Source organism: Lepisma saccharinum, chromosome 6 (assembly GCF_977018435.1).
Source record: "Lepisma saccharinum chromosome 6, izLepSacc3.1, whole genome shotgun sequence".
NCBI lineage: Eukaryota > Metazoa > Arthropoda > Insecta > Zygentoma > Lepismatidae > Lepisma > Lepisma saccharinum.
This window is the reverse complement of record NC_139234.1, coordinates 38,696,130-38,723,962: the sequence shown is the minus strand read 5'-3', so window position 1 is coordinate 38,723,962 and position 27,833 is coordinate 38,696,130. Positions and strand designations below refer to the sequence as shown.

Sequence of the window (27,833 nt, the reverse complement as noted above, 5' to 3'; positions counted from 1 at the left end):
AACTTGAAGATGACAATCGGGTCAATGTGAATCTCGCTTGAGTTCTTGTGCGCTACATGTGTGTATGTAGGGCGCAGCATAGTGGCCGCTAAAACTACAAACGAAGAGAGCTTGAGTTGATATGTATCGATTGCGACCATTCACAAAAGAGAACCAATGCCGAGTATATAACTCGTTTCTAGAACCTTGAATATACTCAGCAAGCCACAAAGACGCCTGGACTTGTTTATTGGATTTTGTTTTTTGGGTTGATTGATTGATTGAATTGTTGTTTTAAAAAGCCACTTTATGCACACAAGGCCGATCGGGACTGAACCTACAGTTTAAAGTGGGATCCGAACAACTGTGTCTCCATCGGGTATCGAACCCGAGATCCCTTGTTGTTATGTACAAATTTATATAATAATGACGATGACAATAATACATATTAAATGTATCTTATACTTCAAGACCAGATAAATTATTTTTGAAACCCCTGGAAAAAATCTACATACAACCTGACTTCAGAAGTACCACATGTGAGTTAAAAAGCTTGAAATGTGACTCCAGTGAAAAGGTTATGAAATATTGAATTTAGTTCCTAACGCGTTAACATAATAGCATATTTCTTTATATTAGAATACAAGTATATTCAAATCTGAGTACAACTTTCTCTGGCGTGAAAGTAATAAATGTGCATGCGCGCACATGCTAACTGTGTGTGTGTGTGTGTGTGTGTGTGTGTGTGTGTGAGAGAGAGAGAGAGAGAGAGAGAGAGAGAGAGAGGAAGAACTGTTCTATCACCAATGTAGCTCTTACCGGATAATCATACGTGTATTATGCTGCTTTCATAACTGAGAACCTGTTTATTGAGAGCGTTGACTATTCATCGTGCATAATAAACATATCAGTAAAACGAGGATTGCATGTGTGATCTGCCATCTGTAATAGTCTTCGTCGTTGTAAGGTAAGTTTATTGGAATCTGATCGCACTAAGTAGATGTTAGCTTAAATTTGAGAACGTGTAAAGCTGTCAAGGATAAGAATATGGCCAAATTGCACGGAACTGGATTTCAAGTGGATTTCCCTAGTTGGCACTGGACTGGCTACCTGGCTGGAAATGATGGCTGCCGGGCTGGCTGCCAGACTTGTTTTGACAAGCAGTTCTAATTGCAACTTGCTTCTCTGGTAGATTCTGTGGTAACAACCAATCAGAACGAACGTTTGATGATGTGAAGATTAATGTGCGAGTTTGGCGAAGAATAGCGGTAGCGTTTTTTGTCTGTGGGTTTTGAGTGTGTATATTTTTTATTGTTCGCTACTCGAAAAAAGTAACAGAAATGAGGCGTTCATTAATATTTAAAAATTTATCAATAGCAATGAGATTTGTGCACGTCAGATGTGATTAGCCGATAAAGGAAAATCTTCATTATTACGTACCACTGTATTAAATGTTTGACATATTCAGTTGAACTTTTATTTTAATTTTATACATATATATATATATATATATATATATATATATATATATGTTGTGTGTGTGTGTGTGTGTATGAATGAATCCTGCGAACCTCATGAATGAATACATACCCAGGTTTGTTAAAAGCATGTTGAATCCAATTTCTAGACCATGCTTCTCGTTTAATTTTGGCAAACATAAGAATATAGCAGCAGTAAATATTCTATTCTGCATCGTTCTTCCTCAAGTCTCTCGTCTGCGCAATGCCTTGTGGGAACAACAGCCTACTAACAAGTACGGTAACTGTATCGTGTGAGGCGAAAACTAGCAGTTGAACAAGTACCATGCAAACTAGTCAAAGTCCAACTGGAAAATCCAGCAGGAAATGTAGCCTCGTGTGATTCAGACATTAATTCAGGTTGAACTAAGATCGTCCGCAAAACTTTACTTCTTTCGTAAATTTTCATATGCACTTTTGTAATGAAAAATATATCACTAAGGCCAGAAGCTGTTGGCAAAGATTGTTTCAAGTCTATACTGTATGCTCAGTTAGGTTAACAAGGAAAGATCACGGCTTGGGGAGCACGCACTAGCTACCCATTTCCGAGAAAAAAACCTTCACAAAGTTTTCATGCGCGCCTCGTTAGGTGAAAATATTGTCCGACTGCAAAGTGTCTACACCTCAGTTGATGTCGAATATTTTGTCTCACGATACGTATAGCTATTGTATCAATAGTAATGGAAAAATAGATGAAGAATTAAACACTCGAATAAAGAATAGAAACAGATTATGTTATGCCATAAACAAAGGATTTTTAGGGAAAAAGGAAATAAGCCAAAAAAACAAAAATGATTGTGTACAAATCAACTTATGTACCAACATTGATATATGGAAGTGAATCCTGGATAATTAATGGAAAACAAAAACAAAACTTACAAACAGCAGAAATGAAATATTTGAGGAGAACAGTGGGAAAGACCAGAAGGGACAAAATCAGAAATCAAACAATCAGAATAACATTAAACACAAAACCAATATATCAGGATGTTGAGCAAGCACAACTCAGATTTTGGACACCTCAGCAGAATGCCTGAACATCGAATACCTAAACAGGTATGGGAGGCAAGAATGGGAGGATTGGATGCAGAGAGACCGAAAGGAAGACCACGTAGGACATGGAATGAAGGAATGAAGGATATCCTGAGCAGGAGGAACATCTCGTGGAGTGAAGGAAGGAAGTTGGCAGAAGATCGTGACAGATGGAGAGCTCTCTGGAAAACCTCGACACCAAACGGTAGAAAAGGATCGGAATAAGTAAGTAATTAAGTAAATATGCAATATGCAAGTGGCCCGGATACCGTCCCTAGTCTTCGATACCGCTCAGAGCAATCAAATCCATCTCCGTGGCGCAGTGATTAGCACAGTGCGCTACAACGCCTTGGGTCGCTGGTTCGAATCCCGGCCTGAGCATGGGTATTCTTTGTGTGTCCCTTCATCAGTTTAATCGCATCATCGCTCATCCTCATTGTCGCGATTAGCCAAAAGTGGCAGAAAAGCGAAGTAAAATGAACCAAATCAATGCAACCAATTGCTAGATGGCAACACATCCGCTTTATCTGCAGGATCTGCTTTGTTTACCTCGCTATTATACCTATTAAGTTAATCGCGACGATGGGGATGGCTGATGAAATGGATGATGGGGAACACATAATGATACATCTGTGCCGTAAACAGGATTTGAACCTGGAACCTCCAGCTTCGTACCTTGACCACATATACCCTGTCTCAGCTAACTGTGAAGCAAGGCTGCGCATAGCGCCAGAGAAGCGAGGGAAATCGAGTGGTCAGAGCGAAGCAGTACACGCTGCTGGGAAGGCTGGTAACCGCAGTCGCTTTCTCCCCTCCACGCAATCCCGTTCCCTCACACGTGTTTATTGGTGGAGCCATCTCGCGTCACTACTTGCGCAGAGACTTGTTTTCGTTCGCCTGCTCCACAGTTAGCTGGGACAGAGTATAGGCTGCAGGTTAGTTACTTTCAGCAAACACCTGACTGGACTTCAAGCCGTAGAGCTACATCGTGAATTTCTAAGAACAGAAACTCTTGTAAAACCAGGTATGGACAATGTGAAACCCATTGCGTGTAAATTTCCCTTTTTTAATGCCCCCCTTTTATTGGTTCGCGTGTAAATTCGGCTGCGCTGGGCAGCCTGCTTCTCCAGCTCCAGCTTGGAAGGTCAAGTTCACGCGAGGAGAAAGCCACGGAGCTCCCTTCCAGCGCTGGAACGGGAAGAAATTCACCGGGGGAAAGTTGCCGGGGAAGGAATCCGTCGTTGCGAACCTGTCCCCCGTGCGTGTGGCTCAAAACCCGCTCGTTAGTTCATTATACATCTCTTCTGCAAATTACTCTGTTTTCGATCTTCGGCGGGCTGTGGAAATGAAGGCATTAACATTCTGACACATCAGGCATTTTCTAATTTCTTTCTCTTCTTCTTTTTGGAGGTACATTTTATATTTTTATCACAGCAAGCGCGAGGTGTTGGTATTGTGTAAAGAACTGGAGATGTGTTATTGCCCCTTGCGCTTTCAATCAATGATGGGAAAGGATTTACATAAAATTTCCCTCTACAAGAGAAATGTTATCTTTTCCATTACAAAATTCACTTTTCCTTACTATCACAGGCGTAACTTCACACCCCAAATTTTCATGTAGCTATATTAAAATGTAAAAGGTAAAGTAAAGTGCTCCCCTGTGTTTTGTACCACGCCATGAAGGCATATAGGAGGTGTGGAGTTAGGGCTCCACAATTTCTTGATCACGGCCGAAGGTGGGGGTGATGTGATAAGCACCACGCCCCTTCCCGGCTTTACCCCCACAGTTTCCTCCATGTACCCACTTTATTCGACAGCTTGAACAGGTGGAAAAAATTCCGGGTCTCTCGCATGGTAGTCAGACTATCTTAAAATGTACAATTTTGTTTTATTTTAACTTTTGAGATTTAATAACAATAAGTTCTTATTTTTAAAAGCAAACGATAATCGAAGAAACTGATCGACTATTTTTGTTTACATGAAAGTACTTCTCTTGCAGAAAATGTAGTTATTACACTTTGAGTTGATATTACTCTAATAACATAAATTCTGTTAATATCAAATTTTAAAATAATACTTTCGAATATTCATTTATTATTTTCTTCTTATATGATTTTCTAACTCGTAGATCAATCGCGACTGTGAAGATGAACTGGTGAAATGACGCATGGGACAAAAACAATAATAACGCATGGTAACTCATAACACCTGTGATAAAAGTGCCTTACCAAGGGTTCGAGCTTGGAACCTTTGGATTTCTAGCACATAATGATGACCACTCCGCCGCTCAATCATTCAAGATGTCACCTCATACTAATCTCCATCCACCGTAAGAACGAAGTAAATGTAAACAAGACACGTGACATCTGAACGCATTATTTTCCTAGAAGGAAGATTTCTCCACATCTGCCAATTACCAACAGGACGTTCGATGCAAGCAACTTTTGTTTACATAGACTTCTTGTTACAGCGAACAAAGATTTAACTTTTGTTACTTAGCTTCGCTTTCCTATCACTTTTGGCTAATCGCGACGATGGGGATTCGTGATGATTAAAGGGACACTCCCAAAGAACACCTATGGCCAGGCCGGGATTTGAACCTGGGACTCCTAGCGTGTTAACGCTCTGTGCTAACCACTAACGGAGGTCGCCACAGTGAATGAAGAATATAGGTTGTTGAAAGAACTTAATTATGACGTCATAGTTTATTACTTTATTATTATTATTATTATTTCACATTTGTAATAGGATTGAACTTATTCTTAAAAAATGATTTAGCATCTTCATCAGCAATAAGGAACAACTTCTTGCCGGACACACGTTAAAGGTACAGTAGTGTTAAAGAATATGTAATGTGTTATATCCTCATATATGTAACAGAAAGGAATACAATATAAATTTCGTAACTAACGCATAAGCGATTAACTAATATAGTAAACAAAGGAAAATGGAGTGCGTTAAAATTGATTATTTCTGAATGGTATTTAAAAACTTGTCCCGCATGTGACAGTTCGGGCTAAGGAGTCATGTTTTGGGCTCCAGCTACTGGACGCGCGCAGGTTCGAGTCTCCTGAGGGAAGTTAACAACTTTTCTCCTGAGATTTCTGCCCGAGTATGGGCACCCACCATCGTGAGGAAATTGGAGAGTTACGAACGAGTAGCGTAACCCGGTTATGGAAACCTACAACAACGACTAGGGGTTTGTCGTGCTGACCACAAGTTGACCACTGCTTGGAAGGTCTCCCACCTCAGCAGGTCTGGCCCTGGCCACGGGTTACAGTTTTAAAAAAATCTATTTGATATTACACAACTAGTTTTAGACACGCTACTCTTTGTTCAGGTATATCATTATATACGATATCAGATCATTTTATTGCGACACTATCGGGCAGCAGAATGCAAGAATAGCTCGAGAGGACGAATCTACTCACGATAGGGAAACTAGGTAGAAACAACGGTGCAGATTTCGGATCAATATGTCTTTGTTTGCTTTCGAATCTTTGTTTATTTTCGCTCGCTTTCTTGTGTTTTTGATGGCTATACTCAGAACACAACTGTAATTTATAATCATTATATTTCTTTATGCAAGATAAAATTTTAAAATTTGATTAAAAAAATGTTTCCGTCCCGTTTTGTTAATTACGAGAATGTTAAGTTTTAACGGTAGAATATTGCTAGCTTCACGGTGACTTCTGACAGTATAATTATGGTTTATTCGTATCCTGTGCGAAAATACAACCCAGGACGACAAATGAATTAAATCGAAGTAAATATAAAGAAATATATGTTTCATTTCGACCTGTTATATTTTTTTTACGTAGCTCTTTTAACCATTTAGGACAATAACGACAACTAAGATAAACTGATAGATTAATAACAATTAGGATTGAAATCATGAACATTTCAAATCACCGTACAATGTACAGTCACCGGCAATAATAATGGGACACCTATATCCTGAAATGCTAGCTTCCATGCAAGGCTTTATGTGTGTTGCCTAACTCTTAAGGCGATAAGAGGATTTTTAATAGGAAATTTTCAATGGCAACTTCTACCACCGCCGTAGAGTTATGCAACACACTTTCATGAAAGCGAGTGTTTCAGGATCTAGGTGTCCCATTTTAATTGCTGGTGACTGTACAGTCATCTTTAATTCCGAGTTGTAACAACCTAAAATTTCCGATACTGTACTATTAATGAACACGACCCTTAATTACTTATGCTCTTGAAAAATTGATATAGTATTAAAAACTTCGGAACACACATAAACAAATTAAGATTCGTTCATTTAGATTTTATTATGTTAATTATAAATAAGTTTTCGGTTCAGGTGGAGCTTCCATTCTTTGAAATTTAAAAAAAATATAAGGAACTAATATTTATCTTGACTGAAACATAATAATGCAATAAAATCTGTTAAAAAAAACGTTCCAACATTTCTATCTCAAGAGATAATATCCATTTAAATATTCTATGATTTGGATTTCCATCTATGATTTGATTCATAATTTGCTCTCTTGGTAACCGGATTGTAAATGGTGAATTTATGAGCGAAAAATTCAACTCGGCAAATATCATATCATGATTTCGAAAAGGAACAATACGCAAGACACCTCAAATCTCCCATTGGCATTCAACACAATACTATTCGTCACTTAACAATTATTATTTTAGGTTTCCAATACTGACATGCATTCCGATTTCCACCAAAACCCAAATAACCAAATTCAATCAATTAATCAATCTAACAGATAATTTAGTGTTATTATTTCACAAAAAATAGCGACATAGAGAAAAACTTTCAAGGGTTTCATTAAAATTGTCAGTATCGTCTCAATCAATTACCCAAAGTGAACGTTAAAAAGAAGGGATTAACTTTGCTTATTTACCTTATAAATAGTTCAGAAAGAGCACACGAGAGTAATCCAAAAGTTTCACCGTTGTTGCAGTTAATTTTCAAACTTGCTGAATGATTTTTTTTTCTTATTTTTAACTTTGTGCACACCCAAGTCAAAAGTTCTTGCTACGCATGTGATTATACAGCCTGTTCAGTCAATGAATTTGGCAGTACTGTGTAACTTATACAGCACAATTGTGGTTCACTCGTTGAAAGTGTTGTGTAATTAATTAGAAAAGTTTTCACTTTACTTAGAGGAATTCAAGATTAATTATACAAATCAGTAGCGGCAATTGGATGCCAATACTGGGTGTGGGGGTTGCAGGGATAATTTACTTTCTCTTTAGACCAGGATTCGCATTGAGAGCCTATAGTGAGACGGAAAAAATTGGCAAAAGTGGGAGGCAACTACCCCCACTCCCACTAATCGCCCCCACTGACACAAAGTAATAGAAACATTTGACAGTAACAGATTGTTTCACGTTCTGATATAAGCGTCAATTCACTGGGATTCTTCATGACTTGTTTGTTCGTGTCGAAACCGCCCTCTCTTCTTTCGCCCAGGGGGCGTGAGAACCACTTTGGGAACGGCCAATCATCTTTATTAACTTAAAAGGTTCTGATGCACTTCCGGGTTACCCATCGCACAGGAGAATCTTTGACAGTTCGTTACGTAACTCATAAGGAATCCCTTCACTCTCAAAGAAGGGAAAGGACTGGGAATAAACGCAGGGGAGCAATTAGAAAAAAGCTACCAATGTACTGTGAAGGAGTCATGCACTTACGGTGCTCTCCTTTCTCCAAGTTGATGAAACCTCTCGTGCCAATAACCAATATTTCCATCTATGCGGCAGTGCTGCCATCTACCGGACTGTAAAGAAAAGTTCACTGGAGGAACGATCTGATTTAGCGTCGCTTTTCTGTCATCACCACTTGGAGATGAGTGGTGTTTTGGTAAAATTGATGAAGGAACATTCGCAAAGAAAGTCCATGCCCATGCCTGGATTCGAACCCGTAAACTTCGTTGGCGGGATCGAAAGTCAAGGTGGTTTCTTCTGTTATCTTCCTCTTACATAAGTTTTACTCAAGTCTCTACTTTTTCATTCTGGTCAGACAGACGCAAACACTCATGTCTTAGCCCGTGTATTTATTTAATGCTACATAATGATATCAAGATAACAATAATCTCTTACATTAAATTTTTAAGCGATTTGTAATGCTCTTATCATGATATGCAGCAGTAACTTCAATTAATTTTTGTCTACACGAAACAACTCTTTTTAAAACATCCTGAACTATGTTTGGTTATTTGTGTGTTAAAACAAATACACGCTTACGTAATTAGAAATGATGTTTAATCGCTACTCAAGAAAGCGGCGCAAGGGCAGTCGTCTGGGTCGCGATTAGCCAAAAGCGGAAGAAAAAGCGAAAATAAATCAAATGAGTCGATGGATATCTTCTGGAGTCGCCACCTTGGGATATATTCATAGATATGGCAACACTGCCGAACCACTCTTCAGGTTCTCGGTTGGTCACGACGATGTCCGGCGATGGACATGCTTCAGTTCCAATTGCGTCTCAACCTCAAGGATCTCGGCGCAGCATCTCCATCAAGTGTGCATTGGGAAATTGGCGATGACACAGCGAGTAAAAGGTGGAAAGCGAAAACGAAAGTGAACGTCTGAGCATACGATCCCACAGATTCACTCGCGGAATTGTCAAGGATCGGGAAAGATTATCTGCCAGCCTCTTTCCTTCCACCTTCTCCTCTTTATAACGAGCCCCAATAACAGAGAAAGGACGCTGCATTGTTCGTGATGAAGTAGTACATTGTTGCCACTCCCACGTGCTCCAGTTGCATTCTTTCGCTTCTTCAACTGCATAATTCACGTCCGTCTCCCGCGATTAGCAGCTTGCTGAAGATCAAGCTTCACGCGTATCTTCACCATCATAATCTTTACCAGTTGCAGATTGTCTGGTGTATCATTGCGGTTGCATTTCTATTATTACACGCCCATCTAACTGCTACTTCATGGTTGACTTTCAATCTTGAAGTAGCCGTTGCGATCATAATTTCGTATTTCCCTTTCCCCTGAAGAACAACTCCAGAAGCCACGTCGTGTCGATATCAGCTTCTGATTTGCAATGCCTTTCGCAAATTTCCCATTTCCGGTTTTTGTAAGCTACAGCTAGGGCTCTTCGATTGATTGATTTAAAATTTTTGGGAGCGTCGCCACATATGGCCATTTAGTACCCTTCAGTGTATACATGTGGAAATAACCCCTTATCTAAACTTCTAACATAATAGTTTAATTTTCATAATTGGGAAAAGAGAGACGTTAGTTAATCTAATATGTTTAAGTTTAACGGCTCAGTTTCTTAAATATACTGGGTGGGCCATAAGTCAGTTGCCACTAGCAATCGTTAGACTTTGTTTTGCCTAGCGTAGTGGAAGTCAGTTGTGAACTTGACTAGTGCATACGTATTACCCAATATAAGAATGCTGGGTAATACGCACTAGTCAAGTTCACAACTGACTTCCACTACGCTATGCAAAACAAAGTCTAACGATTGCTAGTGGCAACTGACTCATGGCCCACCCAGTATTTACGTCGCACAAAACTGCAATTTATATTCATTATCCATCTTTAAGCATGATAAAATACTAACATTTAAATAAAAAGAGGCTATGTCCAGTTTCTGTAAATTGACTTTTAGGTTAAATTCTAAAAGTGCATTATTGAAATTCAATGTTGTATCTCTGTTTGTATATAGTAAATTCAAAGTTGCAGGCAAAAGTATAGGGGTGGCCCCTGGCGTTCGCAGGGGGAAGCTCAATGGGCTAGAAATCTTGCCGAAATATTGAAAAAAATCAAAAAATCAGAAACGAATTTTGTTAAACCAAGGTGGTAAGTGCAAACTCCCCTTAAAATGACCTTCTATTGCAGTTTTATCTTGGAACAGATTTTAAAACTAAGGTTAAAAATGAAATTGACGAAATATTTTAAAGTTTGTCCCGCCCCTATCCAGGGTGATCCAATCCCAGGCCCCTCTGAGAAAAATCCCGCGTTCGATACGAGGGTATGATTAATAATACGAAAATATATTTGAGATATATTGTAATGTTACAATATTCATGGTTGTGATGCTCGTTTTTTTGTGAAATGAACGTTTGAATTGTTGTTTAAGTCCACTTTATGCACAGATAAGCTAATCGGGAATGGACATACAGTTTAAAGTGGGATCGGAACCACTGTGCAATGTGCCTCCACTGGGTTTTAAACCCGGCACCCCTTGATTACAAGCCGATGACGTTACCACTACGCCATCGGGAGGCCCTAAGAAAAATTAATATATTTATTTTAATTGTAACACTGCTCACGAAGAATTTAAAGATACAGTAAAACCTTGTTAATCCGGATCTCGATAAGTCGGACTTGGCTTAATCCGGACAGGCAAAAATCAAGAAAAAAGTAGATAAATAAAATAAAAAATAAAAGCAGAATGCAAGGTTTTAAATGTGACAGAAGTCAACAAGAGAACTTCCCAAAGAAAGGCAGTCAACAACAGATGAAATGGTTTCCCGCAGACTTTGTACTGTACTGTATAGTGTATTTAGGCCTATGCCCTTTAAATACACCAGAATAAACGTGTTTTGTTTATATATATAAACGGAGTTTTAATGCACTTTCTACTGTTCTTTTAGGTTATTTCAGTTAATCCTGACTTTCGTTAAACCGGTCAACTTATCCCCTCCAATAGTCCGGCATTAAACACAGCCGTCCAACGCATGGTCACTTGCTGCAAGGGCAGGACCCTCCGTTGTGTTGTGTTTTCAATATTGTTTTAAGTATTAGGCATATTCTCGTTGAATGTAGCGATCTTGCTTACCTCCGTCAGAACTTTAACTTTTTCGGCTGTTTGTCATCCCTGTTGGGTGATGACAACAGTATTTTATCAAATCTTTTTACTTTTTTTGCGAGGAGTTTGACTCTTCCACCGTTTGTAAGGAGGCTTTTAGTTTTTTCTAACTTTTTAATGTGTTGTGTTTGTTTTGTGCAGGTCTTTTTCCTTGCACTTTTAATTTCCCAAGGGGCTTCTTACACCCCTTGTTTTAATCACTCAAGTCAGAATTTTAGGTAAGGGGAGATTTCCCCGAATATATTGAAGGGTGCAGAATGACCTGAAGTGCCGACGCGCCCAAAAAAAAATCATTCATTATTCCATTAGTCCGGATTAACGAGGTTTTACTGTACATGTTATGTACATAGACAGTAGGCTTAATAAACATTTCTGAAGTAAGAATAGACAACAAGTAACTGAATATAAGGAAAAGAAAGCGCACCGGTGTCCGAGAATTGTGAGGATAGTTTGTAGAGAAAAATAATTTAGTTTTGTTCATAATACATTATTTTTTCATTCAATCTAACTTATTCATGCTTTGCTTCAGCAAAGATCACAAAACAGTCAATTTGTTATGTTTATTTAGTAATGTCTGCCGCAACATCTACTGGATACAAAACTAACACTGCAACATTTCGTATAATAATACAGGGTGAGCACGATGAACCTCCGGGATTCCGACGAAATGTTAAAAATCAGAAAATATAGTTACGACAATCCAGTCTTTTGTATTTGGTGCCATATACGCTCAAGTTTGTGTGTGTGTTGTTTTTTTTTTAGCTCGCGCGCGTCATGCTTCGCAGCGGTGTCGTCGCTTTTGTGAAAATGGCGTCGTCTTAAGAGAAAACACACGCTGTGGTATGGTTTGCGGAGTCAAAATCAATTGTTACCGTGCAGCGTTAGTTTCGGCGTGGTACAGAAGTTTTCTGGAAACGGGGAGTGTGTTGAAGAAGCCGGGGGGGAGGGAACGCCACGCGTCTCCGACGAGACAGTAAAGCAAGTTCGTGCTGTTTTCGTCGCAGCCCGCGGAAGTCGATCAGGCAAGCCACAAGAGAACTGCAAATGTCTCCTTCAACAGTTCATACAGTGCTACGAAAACGGCTGCGTCTGTACGCGTACGAGAGGGCTCTATCCTCTGGCCACCACGAAGCCCAGATATCACTCCTCTGGACTTCTTCCTGTGGGGGTATGTTAAGGACGCAATTTACTCGACGAATGTGCCAAACGTGAATGCTTTGCGTGACCGAATTGCTCCTGCCATTCATACCATCCCTGACGATGTGTTGCAGCACACGTGACTGGACATTCTTCGTGTCACATAGAAGTGTGGTAATTTTTTCAAGAAAATTTTTGAGTTGCTCTTTACAATAAAATTACCAAAAAATGTGCAGGTGTGTTCGTTTTAATTTCCCATCACTTCAAAATCCCGGAAGTACATAAATCAATTAAAATGTATTTGAGAAAGACGCAAGTTACACTTTCCATGTAACAACTACTGTTTTTATAATTTTTCACGAAAGCGTACTTAGAATTTGTATGTTCTAACTTAACGAGAGATTTCGATTATTTTTTTTCTTTTCAATTGGAATTTCTACTTTCAAAAATTTGTTATATCTTTCGCTAGAGAAGTTTCAAATAAATAGTTAACAGAACTGCGCGCATTGTGGTAGAACTAAATACAACGCAAGGCAACAGATATACCCTAAAAGAAAACTCATGCAAGCATAAGACGAACACATCAACTGTTTATTTGATTCTTTCGGCTCGTTTATTGATTCCATGCAAGATTCTAATGTATAGAAATCAAGAATTAACAAATCTTCAAAATTATATAATATGTCAAAAGATGGCAGCAAAAAAGTAATTTAATTGCTGTCTCCTAATTTACCATAGGCTATATAGCCTCTTTTTTGTTATACAAAGTATGTTTTTAGAAGTTAGTCTGTTTATAAAAATTATAAAAAAATGTGCGACGAAATAAAGAAAATCTCCAAATAGTTGTGTTTTAGAGGATTCTCGTTGAAGCATTCAACTAATTGTTCTTTACATTACATGTTTATTACTCCAAGTAATTATAAGAAATCAATTTCATACAGGTTACCTTACAAATCTTGCTTCAATGACAGATTTATTAAAGTTCATTAAAATGAAGTGTATATTTTTTGTTCAATAAAAGCACAATTCTTTAAACATAGTACTTTCCAATGCTCGATTGAAGTTACTCCGAAGCAACGTTGCCAAATCTTTCACACATCAAAACCGTACATGCATGTCAAATCAATCGTTTCTTAGTTCTGCAGGACCGTACGGTACATTTTAGAGATTCCCGTACTTGTGTGCGTGTGTATAGTAACATCTTCTCGTACATAGCATATAAAGGCGCATTTAAGATACAGTTATCAATAGATTAATTGAAGAGCTCGGGTGTAAAACATTACAAGTGCCATTTTGGTTATTTCTTAGTTACAAAGTAAAATATGCCATCCTTCAATTTTCGAGTGAAATTACCATGTTATATAATTTGCATTGGACTCAGTGAAGCCTTGTGAAATTGGTAAACACAACACGAAAACAATTTATCTACAGTATAACTTCTCACTTAATGAAATCAGAAATGACCAACATATCACTTACCATGTTTTACACCCGAGTCGTTCAATTTTTTGATTTAGGATATTTTACTTCGCTTTTCTGCCACTTTTGCCCAATCACAAAAATGAGGATAAATGATATGTAACGGTCGGATTGACCATTACTGGTTTTGGTATATTTTAATAATTAATTGCTGGCCAGGTGTAGGGTTAAGTAATATGTTTCCATGAGTGTACTTTTATGTTATTATTGCATGTAAGTGTATAGCTTATTGGATTGTGCTTTGCTGGATGTTAGATTCCCCTGTATTTTACCTCCCCGGTTGGGGGAGCTAGCTGTCTTTCAAAAGACCGTTGCAGTGGAATTTTCAATCGCTACGGGGTCCACGTCCATGGACGTTTACCCCGGCTATAAAAAAGGCCAGTGGGCTTTAGCAAAAAACAGTGTTTCCCCATTGATCGACGAAAGAGGAACGTCTCCTCAAGTTTAGTCCACTTATGGTGGCTAAACTGAATATAATAATGTAGCATCTGGTTAAGCCAGCCCCTGTTGCTGTCCCAAGCCCCCTTTTAGAAAAAGCCTTGATTATGTGGATATTTCCGTATTGATTAATTGATGCCGAAAAGAAGGAGTGAAGGCGTAAGGAAACGCATTTGTAATGAACGGAATATCATTTAAGCTGAGGATAGGCCCGCAGAGATAGTCATGCTAACTCTGCGGTAAAGGAAGTGCCGATGGTTATGCCATAGGTGCGCAATTATATTAATTTAGAGATTTGTTAATTTGGTCTATGCAAGACACACATGGAAACGCTATGTAAAATATATATATATATATATATATATATATATATATATATATATATATATATATATATAACTACGTATAATAAACCAATATATCCTACTAGAATGTTATGATTTCAAGAACTACGGTACTTTCCATTTAACAAGTTGTATATTCACTTTCTATACATGTGTAAACGAACCGGGGACATTAAAATATAAATTGTTATGTGAAATATAATCTGCTCGCTTGGCACCCAGGGTGAGGTGAAAGGAGAGATTAAGGGATTAAGGCAGGAAGCAATCGAGAGCGCCGGATAGAAACGAGGGAAAAGGTGGCCGACGTTTTCACAACGAAAACAATTTATCTACAGTATAACTTCTCACTTAATGAACTCAGAAGTGACCAAAATGTCACTTGCCATGTTTCACACCCGAGTCCTTCAATTGATAGATTTAGGATATTTTACTTCGCTTTTCTGCCACTTTTGGCTAATCACGAAAATGTGGATAAATGACGATATGATGAAATCGCTGAAGAGACACTCACAAGGAACACCCATGATAAGGCCGAAAGTCGATCCCAGGATCTCTGGCGTCGTAGCGTGCTGTGATAACCACTCAGCCACAGAGGTCGACTACAGTTATGGAGTTTCAACTCCGAACGAACGGGGTGAACTACGCTATCGACATTGCAATTGCAGTCAGAAAACAAATAACTGAATTGTTGAGCATGGCCCGTTTTTTCTTTTTTCCTTATTGTTGCAGTTTGTGTGCAAAACGACATTTTACATTTTACTATTAGGAATGATTCGATTCAGTTTCTGACATATTTATTCATAGGGTTTCATTCTTGACATTTTTCAAAGGATTAGTTATTTCCTATACTCGTCCACAATAACAAAATCAGAACTTTCTCGTCAAATTTCACTGTCATATAATCGATATTTTTTTCGATATATCCAAAAGTCACTCTAGAACCGTACTATTAGCATACATTCTAATGTCTAAATCATACGTCCGTATGGAACGTGAAATTGCCGTATACACACGGTCAGAACGCTCCAAAATTACACAATATATATATATATATATATATATATATATATATATATATATATATATATATATATATATATATATATACAAGGATTGAATTTTGGTACTCACCTAAACAGAATATTAACAGTCCTTGCTCTCTCATTCTTGCTGGTGATCGATGTCACTGAAAAATAGAAAGTGACCAGTTAGGCAGAATCCTAAATTTCTCGTTAACTCTTTCTAGGGTATGTCACTTCTAATATAAAATGTGTACCTTAATTATGAACTGCAATACCATGTATTTTGAAACTATGTGTACAGTCACCATCAATAAAATTAGGGGCATGTATATCCTGAACTTATACTCTACTCACTGCAATGTGCGATGTGAATTGCTTAACTTCACGGCGATGACCAAATCTACTATTGAAAACTAGATAATGAAATTCGCTCTGTGCCGTAGCATTAGGCAACACACATAACGCAATTACTTGAAATATTTCAGGAATTAGATTTTCATTTTTTTCTTGGTGGTGACTGACTGTACGTACAGCTTGCCATTAGATTTCGCAAAATAATAAAAATCTAGGCTGGTCTGTATTCTCTAATGTCTTTACTTTCTCTCTTTCCCTGTCTCTTCATTACATGATGTTTTTTTTATTTTATTCGTCTTTCTCTTTTTCCCTATTACACTTTATCTCATTCTCTCTCACTCAATCTCACAATCTATCCATCCACGTATCTCCCTGTATTTATCGTTTTCTCTCGCTTTGTCGCTATTTCTATCATAATCTCTCTCCCCGTCTCTCCTAGGCGCACACGTACAAACTGTTTCGCTTTCTATCTCTATCTGTTCCTCTCTCTCTTTGTTTCGTCCATTTCTCTTTCTTTTTATATTATTTTATTAAAATTCTATCTCTTCCCGTCTGCTTCTCTCTCCTTCAATATCTCTATATGCCTCCGTCTCCCTTTCGTTACTGTATTTGCCCTTATATATTTTATATTTTCCATTCCTCAGCTCCCTCTCTCCCAAGAACGTATTTAGGGGCATCCAGGGGGTCCGGACCACCCCCGAAAGACTTACCAAGTACTAAAATAAAATACTTAAAATGTACTTTTCAGCATAATACTGTATTCGACTGTACGATAATCGATGGTTATTTATTTCGTATCAACTTGGAAGCCAAGGGTTATTGTTATATTTATTATTATTATTATTATTATTATTATTATTATTATTATTATTATTTGGACCACACTGCTTTGAAGGACAGTACCAAAGAAGATATATGCACACTACTATTTATGATAACATACATAAAATATTAATCAGGAACTTTTCTTTTCGTCAACTGGATCTAACATACTTGTTTCATTATTCGTTAAATATTCAATTCTTTAACTATTTGACATTAATTTACCTCGCTTTTTATACAACATTTGCAGATATTAAGTACACACAAGGTAGATAATACGTAAATATATGATGTTATATCTGGGTCATTCCACGTCAAATCCGGCAGGAGTTGACCTCATAGTAACCGATATTGATGATATTTGGTACGCAGCTTTGCTTTGCTCCAAAACCGATAGCTGTGAAAGGTTTTTGCTGGAGTTGGTGTTTTAAGTCTACCTTATGCACAGTAAGGCTAATCGGGACTGGACCTACAGTTTAAAGTGGGATCCGAACCACTTGTGCCTCCACCGGGTATCGAACCCGGGACCCCTCGATTACAAGGTAATGACGCTACCACTGCGCCAGGGTTTTTGCTGGAATATGATTATTACGAATTATATGAGGGTTGTTCAAAATGTCATTTTTTACCAACATGCTCTTTTCAATTAAGTATATCTCGGGAACGAACGAAGATACAGAAGCGTTCTTGAGCTCGTTGTAAAGAGGAAAGACGGTTCCATATTATGAGATGATCAAATGTTGAAACTTAGTAAAATTTGAACACTCTGTTCAAATGTTCAAATTTTAAGTTCGAACAGCTCAAAACACCCCCCAATCGATTTTTCTTATTTTTTGGATATTCTTAACTACCATGCTTCCTCTTCATACTGAGAAAGTTTTATCCAGTTGTTTTTTGATATAAGGGAGAAAAATGAAATTGAAATTTGTCCTGCATCAGCAATGAACTGAGCTGCAGCGTCCCTATGATGAGACTTTTCATTTCTGTCATTGACCCATCTATATTCTTAATCCATCTTTTTACGTATTCATGTGATAATAAAAATACAGCATTAATAAATTTACATATTTTAATTAATATTTAATATAGTTATAACCTAATTATTTTAATTTAAACAATTATATTATTATCATTATTATTACTGAGACACTTGGTTCGGACGCCCCGAAATGTATTTTTAGATACGTTCCTCTCTCCCTACGTGTTTCTCTTCCTATCTCTCTATTTTCCCTCCCTACTTTCTCTGTACAATATTGTCAAAGCAAATCCAACAGCCATTCTTGATTACATTACTGTTTTCCTTGATTGTCCAGCCACATCATCCCATGCTACACCACACCAATGGTTCAGGGAACCCCAAAGGTCACCAGAGAGTTTTCTCCCGGGCGAAAGTTCTAGGAAAGTGGTTTTGGAGTTTCGGTATCACATTGCGGCCTCAAACTGTGGAGGAGGGTCACGAGGTGAAAGTTCATGAATGTTTACGCGGTCACAACTGCCTCTTCACTTTTTTCTCCAGGAAGTGGAGCGAGGTGGAATATTGAAATAAGCATTTCTCTGGCGGCCTTCACGAATGCTCCATATCAAATGGGAAATTGGCACCGACGCCCTTCCCCGTCCGGCCGTGTTTCCGCCAAAGCTCTCCGTAGGACTTCTGTGCGTTTAGCGATTTGCCGCGTTTCATGGGACATGAAGTGGTTAATGGCTTCGTCGAGATCCCAGAAATCGTGATCCATGTCCTTCCTCTCAGTTTTGATTTATAATATTTCACGTCGGGTCACGAGCAAACAATAGAAAGGCAGGTTCCTTTCACGGGGCTGGGGATTGTTGACTTCAAATGGTGGAAGGTCGCGATCGAATTGACACTCATCGATCCGCAACCTAGGGATACAATCAGTACATCCCATCCAAGATTCAAGATTCAGTTAACAGATACAGGATTCAAAATTCAGATATGAGATCCAGGATTGGAGATTCGGATATTATCAGATGCAGGGTTCGATATTCGGATATCAGATCCAGGATCGGAGATTCGGATATTATCACACATAGGATTCGATATTCGGATATCAGATCCAGTATTGGAGATTCGGATATTTTCAGTTGCAAGCTTCGATATTGAGGTATGAAATACATGATTGGTAATTCGGATATTATCGCACATAGGATTCGATATTCGGATATCAGATCCAGTATTGGAGATTCAGATATTATCAGATGCAAGATTCGATATTCATATATCAAATACATGATTGGAGATTCGAATATTATCAGACATAGGATTCCATATTCGGATATCAGATCCAGGATTGGAGATTCGGATATTATCAGATGCAGGCTTCGATATTCGGATATCAAATACATGATTGGATATCATATTATCAGACATGGGATTCGATATTCAGATATCAGATCCAGGATTGGAGATTCGAATATCGCAACCAGGATTCAAGATTCGTATATCTGATTCAGGATCTAATAATCGTGAATTCGAAGATCGATCCATACTATAACCTACTGTTCCTCGTGTTATATTTAAAGTCTCGTATTTGAACAGTTAAGCTAACCGAAACCGTGAAATGACGTTCATGTCCTTGGCTCAAAGTATTATCACACAAAAGTGACTTAGGAAACCTATGGGATAAACCTGTTAAGACTGTCAAGGATCGAATGATAGACCTTCCAAATGGAAGTTTGTCATCACCTTAACAACTCAGCTAATATGTTCGGTGTGTAGTGTAGACGCCTACAACAATAGCAAGTTCTAGTTTGGAATTTAGTCAATGGACAAATATTTGTTCTTCATTTCGTCGTCCTCAGATTTCAATTTTTAGCAACAGACTTCAAATGTATGAAATGTTGGTTGAGTATTAGTGTCGAATCATACCTTTCTCATTTAAAAATTATTGGCACCGTTCGATGAGAATGATATCGGAGAATCCGTTATGGACTATAATTTACCTTAAACTATGATAGAAGGGTGTAGTTTGATAGACTCCGAAGATTGCAATACATTTCATTTGTTCGATCTACAGTTCTGGATTTGTGCTAGTGGTTGAATCTATAATGTCTCGTGATCTAAACACACCTATCAGTGCCTCTGTTATATGATACGTTTTCTTAATATATATTTTTTCCTTATCGAGGTACGCCATTTCTACATTGTCAAAAAGACATTTTAAAAAATCTAAAATAGTTTTTGAAAAAAAAAAGTGGCATTTCATTAAAATAATTTTCGGATTCTGAAACTTTCAAATTTTGTTTTCAGCTATCAAAACCAATGGTCTGTTTGAGTTTTCAAATCAGTTTTTCGATTGTGACTTTCAAATCAGGTGTTGGGTTCTCATTTTTATAAAAAAAGGCTTTGTTGAAAGCTGAAAACAAAAGTGCCAAGTGGTTTAAACGGCAGTCTTCCAAACCTTTTTCTAGCTCTCATGATTAATCGAAACGGCAAAGATGAGGGAAGACACACAAACAAATAATGATGTCTTACACAGGATTGGAATCTAAGACCATTGGTTTCGTTGTTAGAAAGGACATTACCTCATATCATAATACGTGTAGACCGGCGAATTTTTCAATCAATATCCCTGCATGGAACGGCTCTGGGGTTCATCCAGCCCGGTACGATAAATTCGTACCAGGCAGAATCTCTGCGGGCTCTGATCACATCATCTTCGCAAATGACCAAGATTGTGAATGTGTGGGAACTACCATAAAATAACTCCATATGCTTTCACGGCATGTTGTATTGTGAATTGGGTAGCTTTGTCTTTACATTCTTTTTCATAATATACATAATTAATTTTCTTTATTGGAGGGGAGATTTTCCGCCTATCTCCCCCCCCCCCCCCCGGCGCTTATGATGCCCGTTATTCACCACAATTACATGAAGAATATTCTAAATGAGAATCTAGTTATATTGTGGGAATCCGTAACATATCACCTGAATCTGTTTTGTCAGAAGGACGAATAGAATTTTTAAAATGAGAAATATCTAAGGGATGATTGACAAGGAAAATAATATATATTGATAAATATGATTCAGTTATATTTTCTTCTTCACCTAGAAACTGTTACAATAAGCAATTCAAAAACCAAGATTTTGGTGTTCTGCTGGTGCTTCCCCATCTCAATTTCTGTTCTCAGCCAGGCAAATGCAAGTGGGACACAGTCAATGGAACTGCAATCTCTTTTTGCTACTGTGTCATCAGCCTCAAATAAATGTCAAAGTGTCTTGAAGAAGATGCGGCAGAAAAGAAGGCTTTTTTGTCCAAAGAAGCCATCCACTTGCAGAGAGAAGTGACTGAACTTTCCGTTGACCTTAATCCAACAAGATGGTCTTTCCCTGGTGCAACGACCTTTCTCTTATACACCTACTCAACCGTGGTAATGGTAATTCTCCACAACATGAAATGTTTGCACCCCCTTCCTCTTAAATGATGAACTGTTCCAAAAATTAGACTAACACGGTACCAGCCTTTGCAGCAGCATTGCTTCGCTTTACCCACTCGCTTTCCCCCCTTCTCTACCAATATAGGCGGCCTTGCTCCAGAGATTTCCTGATAGAGTAAAGAGGGATATCGAAGACTGGCGGTTTCGGTAGTGAAAAGGATGTAATTATAAATTATTGAAGTCCAGCGTGTGAGCTTCTAGAGGACTCCCAATGGTCTAGTGTTAACGCTGTCCCTTGTAGAGCTAAGTCCTATCCTATTTAAACTTTAGTTTTTGTCCTGATTAGCTTATCTGTGTAAAGAGTGGACTTAAAAAAGGTCACGTTCCGTAGGCAAGTAAAATACGAGGTCAGTTCAAAAGGTTCGTACCTTTTGCGTAGAAGACAAGAGCGAGACATGTATTTTTTTCGTATTTTCTCTTAATTAGCGTTGCTTTCGGGACAATTTAGATAATCGCGCTCATGAGGATGATTAGATAACATTAATCCGTTGGAACCACATAGTGGTTCGGATCCCACTTTGAACTGTAGGTCCAGTCCCGATTAGTCTTTCTGGGCTTAAAGAGGACTCGAACGCAAAACTGAAACTCAACAATTATGTTTGTTTGCTTCAGGTTGAGCAACTAGAGCAATTGTAGAGGCTAGCAAGCACCCAGTCCAGTTAGAGCTTCCCGCCTGCACATTGCACCTCAAGTCCAGCAGAGCAAGAGTGGGGGAGCTGGTGCGTTGAGAGGTAAAGTATTGTGTAGGGAAAGGCGCCCTCCTTTACACGAAAACACCTCCTGTTTCTTCTGCTATGATTACAATGTCACACTGCACTCTCACTGACGCATCAAATGACCAGAGGTTTCCCACTGCACGAACGCGAACGACGAAGCCTCCTGCCTTGCTCACTCCCTGCTTTTCGCATTTCTTACAACGCTACAGTAGCGCTGCTCGTTCTGCAGTCGACAAGTGCATACGAGAGCGCCCTATCGCAAATACGAAGAGTCGGCATGCAAAGACGTATTTAAGGGGGTCCAGGGGGTCTTACCCGCCGAAAGACTTACCAAGTACAAAAATTAATTAATGAAAATATACGTTTTTTAACATTTGTTGTATAATTTAGGGTCATTTGTTTCAATTTATTAGAAGGCAGTAAATTTTTAGTTTTTAAACGTCCTTTATTTTACATTAATTTGATACGTGTGTGTGTGTCGAAACAAAAGCTAACGTACAATCCATACCAGCTAACTGTAGAGCAGGGTCGCGCATATAGGCAGAGGAGGATGAGGAAAATTGAGTAGTGAAAGCTCAGTGTTGCCAACCGTACGGTCCTGACCATACATGTACGGACGTACGGTCCAGACCTTAGTCCGTACGCTTGTCAAAATTTGCTCTTGCAGTTTTATCCCTAACATTTCCCTAAGAAATTCTTAAACCAATCGTACGGACCTGGAGACAAAAATACGGTCCGTTTGCCATGTGCGTTCGGTATTATCCTTTTCGAAAGTTTGCAACGCTGCATTGAAAATCGGGTAATTCCCGTCGCCCATTACGCAATCCCGTTTCTCTCACTGTTCATTGGTGGGGCCGTCTCGCGTCACTACTTGCGCAGAGACTTGTTCTCGTTCGCCCGGTCTACAGTTAGCTGGTATGGACTTTAGTACAATGACTGCAAAACAACAACATAATTTTATTACGAGACGCTTGACACTAAACTATCCTACCGCACTGTCAAGGGTGTATTTAGGGGCAAAGTCCAAGGTTCCAGTCTTACCCCGCGAAAGACTTACCAAGTACTAACATTAAACAATGAAAATATACTGTTCAGCATTTGCTGTATAATCGAGGGTTATCTATTTCCGCCGAACTTTGAATGACAGTACCAAAGATATTAATCTGAAACTTCAATTTTCGTCAATCGCAAATATTCTTAAAAAATATTATATTTTTATCCATTTGGCACCGATCTCCTTGCCAGGGCAGTTCCTTTAATTCAAATTTTAGCAATCTTAACTACACGCTAGATAATAAATACATGCTTTTATATCTCTATTCTTACACCGTTCTTACAATACAATATTAATATAATATTTATCATAATTATAATACCGGGTGTCCCAGAAGTTTTACCTGATTACAAACTTTATTCATATCTGCTATATGCAATGTAGAGATGTAAAATTGGTGCCAAAATGTTGGAAAACTAACCAAGTTTATTTGTTGCAGGTTTCAGTAATGTGGCTGTAATGTAGCAGTGTCAGTGCCAAGGAATCCGGAATTAATGCTTTTGACATCGGGTGGCATCTTTCCATACAATGTTTCTTGGACTTGACAGGCTTTGGGAATGAAGATAAATTCCATTTTTTAAATACCAACTTATTGATGGCAGATATTCTAGACGAAAGAATTCTGTACATTTGAAAGTTCCTCTGCACTGTTATTGGTGACCGGGTCTCGCGATACCAGAGGACATGCTGAGCTTTTTCCTGATTTGTGAACATTCCCGGTTTTCTGGGCACTGACACTGCTACACTACATCCGCGTTACTCAAACCTGCAACAAAAAGACTTGGTTAGTTTTCCAACATTCTGGCACCACTTTCACATCTCTACCTTGCATATAGCGGATATGAATAAAGTTTGTAATCAGGGAAAGACTTCTGGGACACCCGGTATAATTATTTTAATTTAAACGTATATATTATTATTTATTATTATTGTTGTTGTTATTTCCGAGACACTTGGTTCGGGGCCCCCCGCAATAAATTTCTAAATACGTGCCTGTCGGCATGGTCTGTTTAAGTTGAATTCAGTAGTACCAAATCCTATCACTAGTCACCAGACCACAACGGGAAGTGCATTGAAAAGAAATAACTCTATAGTGCAGAAGGCCTTAGAAAGATCGCTTCGCGGGCTTACAGCAGACAACAATATGGGGGTGTGTCTGCGAGAACTAATCAGGTCCGCGAATGAGCGAGCCCGGTTGCCACAGCTAGCTCTCGCTGCACCCTTCTGGAAGGGTGAATTACCTCTGCCTCTTGCTACCTTGGCCTGTTTGTTCGGCTGAGGAGCAGACGACACGAGAGTATCGGCAATAGTGTGCGAGCGACGTCTGCTGTTAGCCCGCGAAACGCTCTTCCTAAGGCCTTCTGCACTATAGGTGACTAAAGTACGATTATTCTAAATCCTTGTACCTGGACAGTACGGCTATCCATCTGCAGCTTTCCTTGTCACACACTGGCTACGCCCTTCTTCAGTGAAAGGTTGAAGCGACGTTTTGCAATTTTTCACGGAGATGAAAATGTATGGCTGGGCAAGATCGACACCAAAATGCATTTTCTGCGAAATGAAAGTGTGTACCGGAGGAATTTAGGTGTCGGAAGGCGCGAGTCTTTTGTTTCCAACGATGCCATTTCCTGGAGAAACCGAGAGCCCATTCTCTGCCTTATTGCAATCGTGTGGGTTGCCCAAGCAGGGAATTATGGTGAATAAGTAATAAGAGATGCGTCAGTTGTTTCCAGTTGCTGTCTTGATTGCATGTTTAAAGGAAGTCGAGTCGCACAGATTCGACTTTCTTATGGCTTTTCGGCCAGGGTGGGATATTATGGGGGATGCCAAACTAAATAGACCAAAATATCCCTCTTAGAAATTAACCTCCTACCTCACAATTTTGTAACAAATATTTCCCAAACGTAAATTTGTTATGAGGCCGGGATCGTTTCGTACAATAGGACAAACATTGACAGCAAGTCCAAGGGAGACTGTACACCGAAGCTGCAAGCGACAAGCAACACTCACCGCACATGCGCGAACAGGAGCACGGAGCTACATGATGCACGGTATTGACAAATCGGACCAGTCAGATCGACACGCAAGCTACAAGCGACACGTGCAGCTTGTCGTGTCGCTCCTGAGGTCTCTACCTCAAGAAGAATATAACAGGAAGTTGTAGTTATAGATCGGGGATTGCCATGGTGTAAGCAAAAATCTGACATAGTACACGCTTTCTTCCTTCAAAGCAAGTTCTGATTCAGCACGATTATTATTTGTATTTATGTTTTACGTCACTTCTCTACCACTCTAGGTAAATCGCAACAATAGTAACTAATTGTAAATTGATGCAATAGACGAAGGAACGTGCAAGAGAAACTTGTCCATTCCTCCCTTTTCTACCTTTGGGAATGAATGTAAAATGTAGATATTGGGGGCAAAATCAGACCGGGCTTAAGGGGGTAAATTCTCTCTTTTTGGCTTCCACCCTTCAATCAACTTGAGACGCACACAGGTACTCCCTTACACATGGGAAAGTGACAATGATACTAATGTGTAAACTTTCTTAACTGGAGCTGATATCCATACTATCCAATAAAAATGATATGATTTTGAAATGAACTGGCAACTATGCTTGAAATGTTATAACTGTCACTAGTTGTCACTTGTGTTTAGTATACTGGGACAATTCATCATGGCTAAATACACGCTTCAAGAACGTTTGGTTATTATCCAAAAAAAAAAATATATGAAAATAGACGTTCCATTGAACTTGAAACAGATTATAATTTTGGGAAAAAAATTATCTTCTCATATGAAGATCATTTCTGGTTAATTGGATATGTTAACAAACAAAATTGTCGTTTTTGGTGTGAAAACAATCCACAAGAGATTCGCGAAAAGACCTTGCATCCGCAAAAGGTTACTGTATGGTGGCATCATCGGACCATTTTTTTTTTTTTTCAAAACTAGGTAGGAGATGCAGTTACAGTGACTGGTGAGCGGTACCGATTGATGTTAACAGATTTCTTTGTGGCCAAATTTAGATGAAATTGATTTGGAGGACATGTGGTTCCAACAAGACGGTGCCACATGTCACACTGCTAATACCACTATCGACGTATTGCAAGAACAGTTTGGTGAAAGGATAATTTCAGGAAATGCAACTGAAATTGTTAGTTGGCCTCCAAGAAGTTGTGATTTAACTCCTTTAGATTGCTTTTTGTGGGGTTATTTGAAATCTATACTTTATGCAAACAGACCACGAACCCTTGATGCATTAAGATTGAACATCGAACGCTGCATTCGTGACATTAGGCCCGAGTTATTGCACAAAGTCATCGAAAATTGGGTTCATCGAATTCACTCGTGTGCACGAAGTCGGGGTGGACACTTAAATGATGTGTTATTCAAAACATAATGTAAAAAACTATGCTTCAAAATAATATAAAAAGTTTGGTTGTATCTGAAATAGTTTTTATTTTATTTCATTGTAAAAACAAATCGTTCTTATTGGAAAACCCTATATTAATAAGCATTCTCTCCTTATTCTGGATGAAGATAAATATTCAACTACAAGAATACGCCTTTGAATATTCACTTGCTGTAGGGCTACCAACACGTTATATGACAACTTGGAAGGAAATGTCCCTTTGCTGCCAGTGAAAGTTTAGACATTAGTTTGCGACTTATATTCGTTTCAATGAAGTGCAACTTTTTCGTTCACTCTCAATGCCAGGTGCACACTGACTCACTGTCAGAGATTTCCTGCCAAATTGTTCCTCCCATTGTTAACCCAACAGCAGCGCTATGCTTCAAAAGTATAGAGAAAATATTGGTCGAAGGTGGACAAGGACTGATTAAGCACAACAAAGTTCCTATCTTACATGCGTAGTACGTACATGCGCTTCGTAGCACCTCTCGGGAGTTGAAGTTATCCCTATTAAAATGATCTCACTGTATCTCTGAAAGTGGAACTCTTTCATACTGTCTACGAAATCATTATAGAGCCTCCACCATCATCATAGCCTCTAGTCAGGCTAGATCTCTACAACAATGATAGCTCTTAGTTAGGCTAGTTCTCTACCATAATCATGGTCTTTAGTCAGGCTAGTTCTCTACAACAATCATAGGCTTTAGTCAGGCTAGTTCTCTACAACAATCATAGGCTTTAGTCAGGCTATGTCTCTACCACAATCGTAGGTTTCAGTCAGGTGAGGTCTTTACCACAATCATAGGCTTTAGTCAGGCTATGTCTCTACCACAATCATAGGTTTCAGTCAGGTGAGGTCTTTACCACAATCATAGGCTTTAGTCAGGCTATGTCTCTACAACAATCATAGGCTTCAGTCAGGCTATGTCTCTACCACAATCATAGGTTTCAGTCAGGTGAGGTCTTTACCACAATCATAGGCTTTAGTCAGGCTATGTCTCTACCACAATTATAGGCTTTAGTCAAGCTATGTCTCTACCACCACAATCATAGGCTTTAGTCAGGCTGTCTCTACCACAATCATAGGCTTCAGTCAGGCTATGTCTCTACCACAATCATAGGTTTCAGTCAGGTGAGGTCTTTACCACAATCATAGGCTTTAGTCAGGCTATGTCTCTACAACAATCATAGGCTTCAGTCAGGCTATGTCTCTACCACAATCATAGGCTTTAGTCAGGCTAAGTCTCTACCACA

The 27,833-nt window shown here is 38.8% G+C and overlaps 1 protein-coding gene across 2 annotated transcripts in view; it reads right to left on the bottom strand.

Moving 5' to 3' along the window:
* The window catches only part of thw (chitin-binding domain protein thawb), a 253,499-nt gene that overhangs the window by 89,013 nt on the left and 136,653 nt on the right, over window positions 1-27,833 (bottom strand). For both annotated transcript variants that reach the window (XM_083123802.1, XM_083123801.1), the window contains one exon: window positions 15,876-15,930. In XM_083123802.1, coding sequence (XP_082979928.1) covers window positions 15,876-15,909 — 34 coding nt within the window. In that variant the 5' untranslated portion in view covers window positions 15,910-15,930. The remainder of the gene's footprint in view (window positions 1-15,875; window positions 15,931-27,833) is intronic.